At 44.1% G+C, this 15,350-nt stretch overlaps 1 protein-coding gene across 1 annotated transcript in view; it reads right to left on the reverse strand.

Moving 5' to 3' along the window:
• The window catches only part of DPYSL3 (dihydropyrimidinase like 3), a 110,310-nt gene that overhangs the window by 24,004 nt on the left and 70,956 nt on the right, over positions 1 to 15,350 (reverse strand). Inside the window, exons 2-3 of the mRNA XM_047102396.1 lie at positions 6,949 to 7,037; positions 1,914 to 2,098 (exon numbers count right to left, since the gene is read on the reverse strand). Of these exons, the coding sequence (XP_046958352.1) occupies positions 1,914 to 2,098; positions 6,949 to 7,037 (274 nt within the window). The remainder of the gene's footprint in view (positions 1 to 1,913; positions 2,099 to 6,948; positions 7,038 to 15,350) is intronic.

The raw sequence follows: 15,350 nt of genomic DNA on the forward strand, positions 1-15,350 counted from the left end.
GAATTATTCCTAATAAAACATGGCTGTCTGCAAAATCTGAGCACTATAGATGTTTGCCACTACAAATATTATTTAAATGTTTATAAAAGTGAAAAATTGGAAATCACCAAAATCTTTAACAATAGAGAAGTTCAGCTAAATAATAAACACACCTTCCTAAAATGGATGATTAGGCACCTATTTTAAATGCTCCAGTGGAGGGGCGCCTGGGTGGCGCAGTCGGTTAAGCGTCCGACTTCAGCCAGGTCACGATCTCGCGCTCCGTGAGTTCGAGCCCCGCGTCGGGCTCTGGGCTGATGGCTCAGAGCCTGGAGCCTGTTTCCGATTCTGTGTCTCCCTCTCTCTCTGCCCCTCCCCCGTTCATGCTCTGTCTCTCTCTGTCCCAAAAATAAATAAACGTTGAAAAAAAAAAATTTTAAATGCTCCAGTGGAATAAAATTAAATGAATGGAAAGACACTCGTGACATGGTTATTTAGTGAAACGGTGGATTAAAACAACACTAAAACACTGTATGTCTATTAGGGTCTATTTTTGTTAAATAGGAAGAAAACTACAGCCACACTCTGACAGTGATGTGAGCTTTATAGGTTTGCTTTTCCTGCTGCATATCTACAGTTTTTAAATTATCTACAAAGAACACGTACAGTTTTGTGTCTCTCTGTATGGTTTTCTCTCAACACCCACAACTCTGACTTTCCTCCCCTCCCTCCCTCACATTGAGGACCAAGCACAACACATGTTCCCAGGACACTGAACAGGTCCAACGCCTTGCCCGATGGCAGAAAGCCAAACCAACATCTCTGGTGTCCTCAGCCTCCTACCACAGGCAGCCCACGTGTGCTTATCAGAAAGCAAACGCGAGGAGCTGCATTACTGAGGCGTGCACCAGGGCCTCTGTGGGCAGGCGGCTGCAGGGAACGCAGCTGGCTTCCTCCCTTCAGCTGGAGAAAAGCTTTGGTCTCCCTGAATTGCACCTTTTATGGCCTTGAGGCAGTTTTCCTGGGCTTCCACACCCAACTAGCTGAAGCTCAACCCAGCTGGTGCTCCCATCAAAAGGAGGCAAAAGACAATGAATAAACTCTACAGCTCAGGCTGTTCTGTGTTCTTGGATGGATGTATACGGTGTTAAAATAAGCAGTGCTCTTGCTGACCAAGTTTAGGGCCGAGCCTGGGATGGGACCCACTTCCCTGGGATTCCTTTGGGACAGGAAGGACTGCCTTGGAATGCTATGTGTTCAGTCATGCAATGGCATGCAACATCCTAGGTTTCTCTGGAATTGCAACTGTTCCCAGACAAAAAAAAAAAAAAAAAAAAGACAAAACAGAAACAAAAAACAAAGGAAACCACCCCCACAGCTTGCCTAATCTTAAGATACGAATTGGTCAAAACCCAGTGCAGACCAGATAACAGTAAATGGCAATGAACCCCCTGGTTTCTCCAGAACCACAGGTCTCCATTATCTTTCCCTCTCTGGGATGCTTAGCCCTGTTCACACTGCTCTGCCTGTGCTCTCTGCCCCCTCCTGCCTAAGCCCAAGTAGGAAGTTCTGAAATAACATGTTGCCCATCTCCGCACTTTGGCCCCTCAGACTCTTCCCAGTGTCTGGCCCAGAGAGAAGTGCTGATTCCCCACCCACTGCACACCCACACCCTGCTCTGAGGCAGACACGAGAGGACAGCTGCCTTCATGGCCAGGAGCCTCGTGAATCTCCTCTGTCCAATTTCAGTGACCTGCCAGCATCCTCACTGCCATCTGCTTTCCTCGGGTCCCATCAGGCAGATGGCCAATGCTCTGAATTGAGAGATGTGTACGAGCTATGGCCAGAGAGCAACAGGGGTTAACACGTTAGTTAAACAGGCACTCGTCGGGACCAGGCACTCCTCCAGGAGTGTGGAGGATTGGGCGGCTTACTGATCATGGTGGTGCCCCCCGCTAAGGCAGCCTTCGTCCCTTGGAAGAAGTCATCCACTGTGGTCATTCCTTTGTATGGCATCTGGAAGTGAGTGTGGACATCAATGCCTCCCGGGATCACCATCTTCCCATTGGCCTCGATGGTCTTCACTCCTCCAGGGACAATCAGATTGTCTCCAATTTGCCTGGTGAGACAGTAAAGCAACTGACGATTTCAAAGAAGCAACTCTGAAGACAAACACAGTACTGAGAGGATTTGAGACACTGTAACTTATATTTATCAGAGTGATCTTTGCAAGTGATTCACCAGCCTCACAATCTAGAAACCAAGCAAGACAGGCATACACTCAGAAAACAACTTCTACAGACTCAAAACAAGCTGATCTGCTTTTTGGTGGAGACATGCTTCTTGGCTTGTACTGCAACCCCAGCACTTGGCAGGGTCTGCAATATAGAATGTGTAATAAACATTTTATTTTTTTTTTAATTTTCTTAATGTTTATTTATTTATTTTTGAGTGAGAAACAGTGTGTGAGCGGGGGAGGGGCAGAGAGAGAGGGAGACGCAGAATCTGAAGCAGGCTCCAGGCTCTGAGCTGTCAGCACAGAGCCTGATGCAGGGCTCGAACCCACAAACAGCGAGATCATGAGCTGAGCTGAAGTCAGATGTCCAACCGAGTCACCCATGCACCCCATAAATATATTTTTTTTAAATAGAGGTGTTTTTGTTACCCCTTTCACTGTGTTCTTTATTTTAGTGAAGGATGAAGAGTAACATTTGGAAAAACAAATAAGGAACCATTAGGAGAGACTGAAGGAGGTCATGAATCATTTAAAGAATACATATGTGAAGTTAGCTATCCTCGAAGTGAGTCCACCCGTGCTCCTAACAAGAAGAATCTGAGTGGGTCATTTTACACCTCATTCTTCACTCCCAAGTCCACCCTTCCCCCTGATAATTAATCTGTCAGTCACAGCCAAGGGCAGGTTCAAAAGGAGGAAGCCAAAGACACAGACACCCAGCTGGTGGGCAGGATCTTGGCAGAAGCTTCAAGGCCAGGAAGGTGATAAGGACAACCTCTACCAGACACACCTTTGCCCATGAAGCTTCAGCGAATCCCTGGGAAGAAGAATGGGGGACTCAGGTGGGAAGGAAGCTGATGAGTACTCCAGAGACACAGTACCTACACAAGGTAAGTAACTAAGACACCTACTCCTGGCAAAATGTTATCTTACAGACCATCCAGTGTTGCTTGGTTTACATGTGATTTCACACTGTTGATTTAAATGGCCAGTTCACCAAAAAAAAAAAAAAAAAAAAAAAAAAAAAGAGGCACCTGGGTGCCTTAGTCGGCTGAGCGTCCGACTTTGGCTCAGCTCACAATCTCACAGTCCATGAGTCTGAGCCCCCCCATCGGGCTCTGTGCTGACAGCTCAGAGCCTGAAGCCTGCTTCAGATTCTGTGTCTCCCTCTCTCTCTACCCTTTGCCTGCTCGTGCTCGCTCGCTCTCTCTCTCTCTCTCTCTCAAAAATAAATAAACATTAAAAAAAAATTTAAATGACCAGTTAATTCTAGGTAGACTTAAGAGTCACAAGCCCTGACGTTATTAATACCCACATCCTACCTTGGGGAGACACGTACCTCACTACCAGTGGCATGAATACATTCCCCTTTTGTGCATAGCCAGCCAAGACAGACACTCTCTCGGGATAGTAAGAAGTCCACCACTGGCCTGCCAAAATCTAAGTTCTGCAACTAAAATAAAGTATTCCTGACATCTCTAAGAGTTCAACTTCACCACATCCCCATCGGGCCATTCCAGAGACACCACAATTCAAAACACACTGTGGAAAAAATGTAGCCTCTGATTGTAACTCCATTCTAGTCCAGATACTGGCCATTGTCTTCCCATTTTCCTCCCTCCCCGATTTCCCTCTGAGGCAAATTGAGAACAAAAGGCATGAAGAGTTAGCTGTCCAGCCCATGTGTGTATATATTCATGTTTCCACCAGTTTTGAGCACTTGTAATACTATGTCTGAATCAGAAATGCCTTCCTCCTTTTCTCCACTGAGTCACTCAAGGTCACATTAATCCTTGAAGGCTTGGCTTGTATCTCCCCACCTTGCTCAAATCCCTACTGACAGCCAGGTCTAATAATTAAGAGTGTAGATGTGCCCTGGATGTAGACTGTCTGGGTTCACAATCCTGGCTCTGTTAGTTACTAGCTTTATGACCTTGGCCAAGTTGCTTAACCTCACCATGTCTTGATTCCTTCATTTGTGAGATGTAAAAAAAACACTTCCTCCATAGGTTTGTCATGTAGATTAAATGTTAATATGTGTTAAGCCCATAGCGTACTGCTAGGCACAGAAGTCAATAAGCATCAGCTATTATAGTCAATAACCATACTAATCCCATATAGCCCTCTCCCTAAATCTCATCTACTCTGTTACTTTAATACTTGTTACTGATATTATCAGGTAATGTTATGCCTTTTTCATAAATACAGATATCTCCCTCAGTTCCCCTAAAAGAATGTGGGGTTCCCAGGGGAAGATGTGGGTCTCAATGATATCCACCATAGCATGTGACATAGCACGTGTCCCATGCCTTAGACAACTGCCTTGCACACAGCAGGCTCTCCGTAAATACTCAGATAGACAAACAGCTATGTAACAACCATAGGGAATTACTTCTGCTTTTACGCTCTGTGATTTCAGAATGTTTTTGAAGATCTATAAAATTTCAGGATTGGATGAAGAACATGTTAATCCACCCTTCGCTCCACCCCCAACACACACCTCTGATGATTACATCCCTTCTAGAACATTCTTGGCAAGCAGCCTTCTAGGCTATTCTAACAGAGATGGCAAAGAGGATTTACATATTCAACTCCGATAGTAGATGCCTGAGTCACTGTGTGAAGATGGGTTCTGAGCCTGTATTTAAGGCTCAACTGTGAAAAGTTCTGTGATCAATTAGTGATGCCCGTCATGAGCTCTGGAATGAGGAAGCAACATTAGGTACTATGTTTATTTCCATCTCTGAAAATCTCTACATCAGGGAACCTGCTATCTCCAAAGAGAGCCAACTATATACAATAATTTTTTAGCAAGTGGCACCTAAGTGGCTCAGTTGATTGAGTGACCAACTCTTGATTTTGGCTCAGGTCAAGATCCCAGGGTCATGGGATCAAGCTCCATACTGGGTTCCATGCTGCTTAAGATTCTCTCTCTCTCTCTCTCTCTCTCTCTCTCTCCCTGTGCCCCTCCCCTGCTCATGCTTTCTTTTCTAAAATAAATAAAATGAAAAAAAATTTTTTTAACTTTTTTAGTAAGAGAAAAATATGAAATCACTTATATTTTAAAGAAATTATTATTTCACATTCATTAGCTTGCCTACTATTTCCATCTGTCTTCTTTCTAATATGAAAAAGTGTCTTTGTCAGTAAGGCAACTAAACAAGAATATCTTCATTCATGCATTTGTCTATTCATTCATTCACTCATTCATTCATTCAATGTATTTGATGAATATGTTAATCATTAGCAAGTGAATTACTCCCTGTGTTCCTCTTTCTCCTCATCTGAGAAAAAGGTAGTAACAGTACTTACTTTGTGGTATTGCTGGCAGACTCAATGAAGTAAGGCATGTCAACCATTTCACACAGTGCATGGCATATACTACATACTCAATAAAAGGTAGCTCTTTAGCCTCTACATGCTAAGTACTGGGTGAAATGCTCAGATACAGAGCTGAACAAGACGGGGTCCTTCCCCTTCAGGGCGCCGAACAGTGCCAGAATTTCTGTGACTGATAAAAGCACAACAAGGTGTGTTGAGGCTCAGTGAAGGGACACGAGCCTAGATTTGGGGTCTCATAAGGAATATCCACCCACAGAAAGTTATACCTCGGCCAAGTTTTCAAAGATAAGGAAGAGATCCGCTATAACCAGAATCTGAAACTAGCCAAATAATGTAAAAATAAAACTGAGCAAGGCCAGGGGTGGCGAACAGGATGGCCTGTACCCACCAGTCTCAGACACTATCTTTTGTGTGTCTGGGGCATACCTTGCTTTATGTGAGGAAAGGCTTGTGTGTAGACCAAACCCCACTTTTTTCTTCCTGAAGTTCATTTGTTTATTTTGAGAGAGAGACAGAACCAGTGGCAGAGGGGCAGAGAGAAAGGGGACAGAGGATCATTCTGTAAGGTAAGTACACATCCCTAAAGTATCTATTTGAAAATCTTATCTGAGATGTAGGTCCTATCTGTGCTCCAGCCACCTAAGCTCTACCTAAGTCAAGGCTCAGTTTAAATGCCTCTCCGGCCCTGCAAACCATCCTCTGAAGGGATTTCTCCTCTTGGTGCACTTCTGTATCATTTATCCTCACTTGAACTCTGATACCAATTACCTAAGGCCTTATATTTTTAGGGGGCTGTAATTTTTGTGCACAGTTTTCACTGAACTTACGGACAATGTCACATCTTCCGCTTCTCCAAGATGCACAGAGTGCCCGTCAATGTCACTTGCACAAAGGGGCCTACAGCATCATTTGGTTGACTGAATTCAGATTTTTCACATCATTCATGGAATTCAAATAAACTAAAGCCAGTTCCCATTTTAAGGGATTATGTGCATCCAGAACAAAGGGTTAAAATAAAGACTCAGTTTTAGGGGTGCTTGAGTGGTTCAGTCGGTTAAGTGTCTAACTCTTGATTTCAGCTCAGGTCATGATCGCACAGCTCGTGGGATAGAGCCCTATGTCAGGCTCTGCACTGACAGCACGGAGCCTGTTTGGGATTCTCTCTCTCCCTCTCTCTCTACCCCTCCTTTCCTCACTCTCTCTCTCTTCTCAAAATAAATAAATAAACAAACATTAATTTTTTTTAAATAAAGACTCATTTTTTAAGGAGAAGAAGAAATGAAACACAAAGAATCAAAGGTCTAGTAACCAAAAAAGAAGGAAGCTTCTTTCTGAGCCTCTAATAAAGAGACGAAGTACAAAAAGACAAAGATAAGGCTCTATATACGTACTTTATTAATCCATCTTCCATGTAAATGTCAGCATAAAAGGACTGATCATCGTTGACAATTCTGCCACCCTTGATAAGAAGACGGTCACTCTAGAAAAGAAGGAAAACATAAGTCAGTCTCACAGCTAGGAATTAAGAAGTCACACCTTCCAACCCAATTCACTATTCTAGAGGTCTAGGAGGAACACATTTACTTAAGACATCTGTGTGCTCAATGCACTCAGTGTTTGAACTGAGTATATTTGTTGGGGATCCAGTCTTTCATGTTTGCCTCTAATTCAAACTCCAGAGTTTCACCTCTTGCTTCTGCAACCTGCCACAGCCACATAGAAACAGAGCTGCTTGAGGAAAGACACTCTTTTATTATTTTCTCCGGCTCACTAAGCAGTAAATTTTAGAGTGGTACGTAACATACACCTCAGTGCCTGGCACCTTGTTGGCACTCAACAATGATTCTCGAAAATAGAACTTAGGATCATGCATACAATGAAATAGCCTTTAAAAGTCTTTATAATGATATGAGGGTCATATCATGTTACAATTCAGGATACATATACATGTATACACACACGCACATAAGGTTGTGGAATGTATAGGAAAAGCAGTGAAGGGAAAAAAGACAAAATACCTATGGTATTCTATAGTATTTAATCCAGGGTGGAGAAATTGTGCAGGATGCTCATTTGCTTCATGAAACTCTCACATTTTCTGAAATGGTTCTGTTGCCTTTATTATGAGAAAAAAATGCTTTTCTTATAATTAAAGTCTTTTTAAAAACTGTAACTTAGATGAAGTTTGGATAAGTGATCAAATTAGAAACAATGCAAATACACTCCAAGCTAATTAAAAAAACACAAACATATATTTTATACATGTCAGGAGAGGGACAAATCAGTGTCAGCTTTTGAAATCACAGATGCCATTAAATGAGTGAATGGCGGGGTGCCTGGGTGGCTCAGTCGGTTAAGCGTCCGACTTCAGCCAGGTCACGATCTCGCGCTCCGTGAGTTCGAGCCCCGCGTCGGGCTCTGGGCTGACGGCTCAGAGCCTGAAGCCTGCTTCCGATTCTGTGTCTCCCTCTCTCTCTGCCCCTCCCCCGTTCATGCTCTGTCTCACTCTGTCTCAAAAATAAATAAACTTAAAAAAAAAATTTTAAATGAGTGAATGGCACTTAGACTGTGGCATGAGGGGTGGATGCAGCTTCAGTGGGCTCCAGGGGGAGAAGAGAAATCTCAGGAGCCTGGCTACGTGGGACTACAGCTTGAAAGAAGAATGGCACATTGCATTTTTTAAGATTTCAACTCACAGACTTCAATTCCATCCATCCATCCATTATTCATCCATCCATCTATCTACCCATCTATCCACCCATCCATCCACCCATCCATCCATCCATCAAACCACCCATCCATCCATGCATGCATCCATCCATCCATCCATCCATCAATCCATTATGCAGCCATCCATCCACATACCATCCATCCATCCACTCATCCAGCAAGCAGTTATCTAATATGAATGACTAAATACATAAGGAGGCTGCAATTATTGAGTCACACCATGCCGTTGCTTTTATAAAACCTAAACGGGATATCTGGCAATAAAGGAAAAAGAAAGTCAACAAAACAAATAAAACAATATAAAATTGTATTAAGTGTCACAAAACATAGGGGAGTGGGCTTGTTTTAAACAGAGGCTGAAAGAGGCTCTTGCAGGGAAGATCACCTAGATGGGGTGACGATGGAGAACTGCAGGCTGAGGGAACAGCATGTGCAGAAGCCCTGCAGTAGAAATAGGTTTTCTTTGAAAGCCTGAAAAAGATCAGTGTCAAGACAGGGAGCTTAGGGATCAAGGAGGGAAGCGGCAGAGATGAAGGTGGCAAGGCAGGTAACTGGCTTTCAAAAAGGACATACGTTGTACGGGGAAGGAAGCCCCCAAAGACGCTGATTTCTAGCTTCGGAAAAAAAAATGGTGTGAATAGGGCCAGAAAATGAGAATTGAGGCTAGGGCTGCACATGGGATATAGCAAAGTGCCCCTTCCAAGGTATTACAGGAGAGTAAGAAATTTCATCATGACAGACTGTCAGGGGAGAGGATCTGAAAGAGGTATGGATCAATGAGGCACTTATAAAAATACCCACATATGCGGGGAAAATGTGCTAATGAAGTCAAATACAAATTCCTACCACACGTGACCCACAAGCCCCTCCTGATTTGGCAGTTAGCCAATATACCCACTCTCATTTCTATCATGTATGGCCTCGTGTTTCACACCACGGCAAACCAAGAGACATGTAGTTCTTGTCATGTAGCAGGCTCTCTGGGCACTAAGACTTTACAAAGAAGCTCCCTCCACCTTCCCGTATGTATTCATGTAGTTTCTGACAACCACCCCCTCCTCTGTCAAGCCTCCAGTCAAAGGGTTTCTCCTGTAGGATGCATTACCTGACTTGCGAGCAAATTCCACCTGCTCCCCTTGCAATTCAGTTCAGACAACTTTGTTGTTCTACAATAGTTGCTTGACTGTTCAACTGTCTCCCAACCACACCAAAGACACTATAGTCTTGGAACCATGCATCTTTTGGTCTTTTCACCTTCGTTCCTGGAGCCCATCCTAGACAGCTGTTAAATACTGGTAAAATGAATGGGTAAAGGGTGGGACACAGGAGGTCATATCATGTCATTATGATGGAAAGGCCATCTGAGTCAGAAAATGATGTGATGTGACCAGAAAACTGGACTATCATTTTTACAGTAATTGCAAAATTATATGAGGGGGTCCCAGAGCTGTGCTTCCCAAACTAGGGTGCATATTAGAAAAATATATTCCCAGGGCCTGCTGCAGACCACCAGATCCGTACTTTATAAACTCCAGAAGTGGCTCGCACACAGCCATCAGCCAGCCCAACACCAAGTCAGAGATGAGCACCAGAAACCACTGTTCTGTGTGTTCCAGGCACAGTTCTGTGTGTCTGGGAAGGCAGAAGAAGCTTCATAAAAACGGGACGCCTGGGTGGCTCAGTCAGTTAAGCGTCTGACTTCGGCTGAGGTCATAATCTCACGGTTTGTGAGTTCAAGCCCCGTGTCAGGCTCTGTGCTGACAGCGTAGAGCCTACTTGGGATTCTCTTCTCTCTCTCTCTCTCTCTCTCTGCCCCTCCCCAGCTCTCTCTATATCAAAAATTAATAAACATTAAAACAAATAGTCTTGGTAACTACAAGGTTTCCCTCTAACAGCTCAGTGCTTTTCTGATGTTCTTTATCTTCCTAGCAAAGAATTGAAGTAAGTTGCTGGTTGGAAAGGGGCCAGCTACCACCCATACTGAGCCCAGCTATGAAATATGACCATCCTCCTGCCTAGGGGAACATCCACCCTAGGGAACAACAGGCATGATCATTACTTCCTTCAACAAGCATCAGATGTTAGCAAAGGGGCGTGGTATCTCAGGCCCATGGTACATCAGGGGGATAGTAAGAGGTGATCCAAGTGTAATTAACATCATTGAGATGGCATCGCTGGAGACTCCTCAAATGCTAATTAGATAAACCTTCTCCGGCTCAATAATCCAGAATCTAAGTAAATAGAGCACAGAGATGAATTACAGGCCTCGTGTAGGTTTCAGAGATAGGACTAACAGGGCTGTTGCTCTATGGACTGCTTTAGTGCTAATATTATTTGTTTTCATCATGCAGAGCAGAAATATCTAAACCTCAATTCACAGAGCTCAAACAAATGCTGCCCCTGGGGATCCTCAGCTTGTCCCCTACCTTTTATTAAAGTGGTAAATAAAACTACTTCATTCATTTAACTCTTGCCGTGCATGTGGGATCTGCCACAAAGGGTAGCTTAGGCAAAGTGTCATCAGACGCAGGAAAATCTGAAAGGCAAGTCCTGGGTTTGGCGTTGAAGAACGGCATCACTACTGACCATCCCCAGGTCATAGAAAACCAAACCTCACTGGGTACAAAGCATGCTTGTCTGTGAGTTCACAACCCAGCTCTACAGATTAACACAAGCTAGGCCTGAAAACCAACAAGACAAACAAATCTGACATCTGTGATTAAAAGTCACCCTCGATGATGTTAGGACTGGTCAATGTGGTCCTGCGGGACTCTTCATTTTCTGTTCCCAGAGGCTGATGATGTCAAGCATCCATGAGGTGACGCCAGAAGAGGTAAAATGGTCTAGTCTGGACATCCACCAACGTTTCTCATGTAATGATACATACAAAGAGTGATGGTATTTTGAGAGCACACTGGGATAATGTGGAGGGTATATGGAACCCAAAATAAAACTATTCAGAGCCTAAAATAACCGAGGACTCTGACTGCCTTGGGCCCTGCCCAGCTGCCAAGGGCTGGGTATGGTGAGCTCTTGAAGGCCAGTGGGGTGCAAGGCATAATAGCCGGCCAGGCTGGGTCTGGCTGGCTTCTCCTACCGCTAGGAGAATCAGGTAGACCAGTTAATGAGGTGTGTGATCTTGAGTTAGGACCTAACCCCTCAGAACTTTAGTTTTTATTAGCTCAGAGTGGATAATAATACCTAGCTCACCTCACAGCACAGCTGCCAGGAATAAATGGGGGGGTCGGGGGGTGGGACTATGTGTCTGTGAGTGCATATACACGTATCAGATAGCCAACACACAGTAAACACTTCTACTAAATATTAGCTACATTGATTCTGTTCATATTATTTACAGCATTTTTAAGTATTTTTAGAAGTCTAGAGGTACCTGGGTGGCTCAGCCCATTAAGCATCCGACTTCAGCTCCGGTCATGATCTCACGGTTTGTGACTTCGAGCCCCATGTCGGGCTTTGTGCTAACAGCTCAGAGCCTGGAGCCTGTTTCATATTCGGTCTCCTTCTCTCTCTGCCCCTCCCCTGCTCGCTCTCTCTTTCTCTCTCTCTCAAAAGTAAATAAACATTAAAAAATAAATAAATAAAATAAAATATTTTTAAAAGTCTTAAATTAAGAAGTATATTGGAAAGGGATTGTTCCCATTTTCCAAATGGGGAGATACACATAAAGGCAAGTGACTTTCTCCAAATGACAGAGTTGATTAGTTCCTGTCAGAAGCAAATCCAGGTCTCCTACCTCTGGACACTGGACAGATTTCTACCTGAGGCCACTGAACCACTTATTCTGAAACCTTATGACAAGTGGCTCATTCTGACAGAGCTCTCCTCACTGTTTGATACTGAATCTGACTGTTCCAGTGCTAAAACATCTGACCAGATCTCTGTGGCAGGTAACTTCAGGAATCGAAGAACTTTTAAGCCACTACTTATAAAAGTAGTGCACTAAACCTGCCCATTACAGCCTGAGTGTGTAATTTTTTACATTTTATATTACAGCAGCTTATTATAAAGGAGTCTCAAATACAATCCAGGGTAGCACCAGCCCTTCAAGTTTAACAAAGACCAATGTTTTTTCCTTCACTAATGTATGATAATGATTTAAAAAATCAACCATAAAAAATTTGGAGTTTGTCAGAAAAAGGGAGGGAGGAGAAAGAGGGAGAGAAGGATGGAGGAAGGAGGAAGGAGAGAGGGAGGAGAAAATAAAGTCTGTAACAAGGGATGTTGTTGAGAATGGCTAGACTCAGGGGAGCCTGGGTGGCTCAGTTGGTTAAGCATCCACTCTTGATTTCAGCTCAGGTAATGATCTCACAGTTTGTGAGTTTTAGTCCTGTGACGGGCTCTGCGCTGGCAGCATGGAGTCCGCTTGAGATTCTCTCTCTCCCTCTCTCTCTGCCCCTCCCTTGTGTGCGTTCTCTCTCAAAATAAATAAACTTAAAAAAAAAAAAAGAATGGATGGATGGATAGATGGATGGATTCAAACTAAAACAGAATGAAAGAACAGAATGTTGAACTCAAGGCTACTGGAGATGTGGGTTCCCATTTTAGTTTTTCTCGGCTAATCTTCAAGTTAAAAGAACTTAAATCACTACCTCTGTCTGTCTGAGGTAATGAGAATACGCCTCCCAGAGAAACCAGAGCCCTCTGTGGACTTCTTCCCCATGAATAAAGTCAGCCTGAGAACAGTACTTAAGACACATCTGTTCTATACTCTGCCGACATTCCAGCAGCTCAGAATAAAAACTATAATCCCGAGAACAGAAAAGGAGGATATAAAATGAAGACTGTCTTCCAAAATCAAATACTGTGTTACCTGTGTACAAATCACAAAGCACAGACTCTGACCCTCAGTGGGGACTCAAGATCCTTTTAAAGTCCAGAGGAAGGCGCAGGTGGTTATTCAAAATAAATTCCCATCTGGGTAATTAGATTTAACTCCCTAGAAACATTCCTACTCGTAAGAATACATGAGGATGGGTAGACTATGTGGATGAAAACTTGTTTTTCTTCCCCAAAGCGGCATCATTTAAAGAGAGAAAGGGCATTCTAAGGTAGTCCAGTTCACACAATATAGTATTCAGGAAAGCATACCGAATAGGCTCCAGGAGACCAGAGTTCCCATCCTGGTTCTGCAGGATTGGGTGAGACACAAAGACGCCTGGACAAATGACTTCACTTCTCTGGGCTTCAGTCACCTCAAAGGGGACAATGATACCTTTCTCTCAGGGTGCCAGCTAGGATTATGGGGACACTATATGTACAGGGCTGAACTCTTAAATGCTTAATACATGTGAGCTGCCGTCTTTAGTAGAACTGGCTACTGTAAAACTGCCCACTCACAAATACTCAGGAAGAAGTGAGCTAGCATTTTATTAATCAAAATATAACAGATCTTGCCATAAAGGGAATGCCAGAGACGCCAGTCTCCAGTCAACCCTCAGCAACTGTTCTCGGCTCCTGCCGCCAGCAGCCAAGCTCAGCCAAGACTTCTCCTTTTAAACTTCTCCCCCCCCCCCCCCAGAGGGCAAGTTCTCATGGCCCCTCCAGGTCATTCTTCCTCTGAAAATAAGCCTCCATGAGGATATAACAAACCACTTGCTCTTACGGCAAGGTCTTAAACCTGCCCCCAAACCCACTCTCCCTGCTCAATGTATGGATCTGTTTCCTGGATCCTCAATGACAAACGTGCCATTGAGACAGAGAGAAAGAGAAAGGTCCAGGAGAAAACAGACATACCAAAGAGTGACACAGTTTCATGATTCTGAGTCTGTATTGCAACTGAGCATAGTTTCACGGTGTCGGCTGCTCCAAACCTCTAGAGCGCTACAGACGAGTCTCACGTTCTTTCTCTCCTCACCCAAATGCATGCCCAGGTGTGCTAGACGGAGGTTAACCTGGGGCATTCCCTTCAAAACTGAGCCCACTAAGCAGAATTCCTAACAAACGGGAAGCCCCATTTTCACTTTCTTTATTATGTTCACTTTGGCCCTGGAGGGACAGAACCCAAGGCAAGGAAAGGCAGGAACACAGAAGAAACAGTAGCCACGGAGAGTATTAACCCAGGGTAGGGTGGCCACTCAGTCTTGGGAACTAAGAACTTCAAAGCCAGCTATGTGCATTCTTCCCTCCCCAGAGCCATGTTAACCGTCTTAAAGATGTGATTATCAAAGGGCCAGACAAGTTATGTAGCCTGCCCTGGGTGAGAATGGAGAGGGAGGTGAACTGTGGGTGGTATCTTAATCCTAGCCCCCTGATAACAGTCTTTCCATCTGCAGCAGCATTCCAGACACATGTGAGCACAAGTGGATAACCAGGTTAGAAACGAGAGCAGGGGAGGGGAGGTGGACAGGAGGAGCCACAAGGCCACTTCACTCGCAAGGAGGAAGGTCAGCTGGGCCTATGAAGCCCAAACCTCAGATACTCATGTACCATTTTCAGACGTTTGACATAACCTGCTAGAAACTGTGCTGTCATTTACTTAATATTAGCCTTACATCAATGTGTTCTAAAAGTAAACGCTGCCTTACTCCTATAAATTCTAAGCTAGTATCACCTACCAAAAATAGACGGCGAACCTAGGAATGAATACTATAAAAACATCACTACACTTTGGCTATGTTCTGCTGCCTTCGAAAGGATTCTAAAGGATGAGCTCAGATCTGCTACCTTTGTTAAAATGAAGTTACCAAGTATCGGGCAGGTGTCCAATTCAGAACAGCAGTACACTGAGACATCTTCCTTGAACTATTCAAACAGGTTAGAAGAATAATTAGAAAGGAGACAAAATGTCTTACTGGGGGATACAATGTCAGAATGCCCTCTGACAGAACGACTTAAAATGATCAAATGTAGCAGCAGGGATACCACCCCTCGAGACCTAGACTACCATGGGCCAAAATGGGCTTGTCAGAAGCAAGAGCAGGGCTCCGAGCAGAGTCACAGGGATCTCTGAGATTCTGGGCAGCACAGCAGAGGAAGGAGATTACCAGGGATCACAAAGAATCACTGTGTCAGAAGGTAATGGGGAATGAGAGAAAGAGGCAGA

This window comes from Lynx rufus, unplaced genomic scaffold (genome assembly GCF_022079265.1).
Source record: "Lynx rufus isolate CCGP_SWC_20201006 ecotype Redwood Valley unplaced genomic scaffold, mLynRuf1.p SCAF_1, whole genome shotgun sequence".
Taxonomy (NCBI): Eukaryota; Metazoa; Chordata; class Mammalia; order Carnivora; family Felidae; genus Lynx; species Lynx rufus.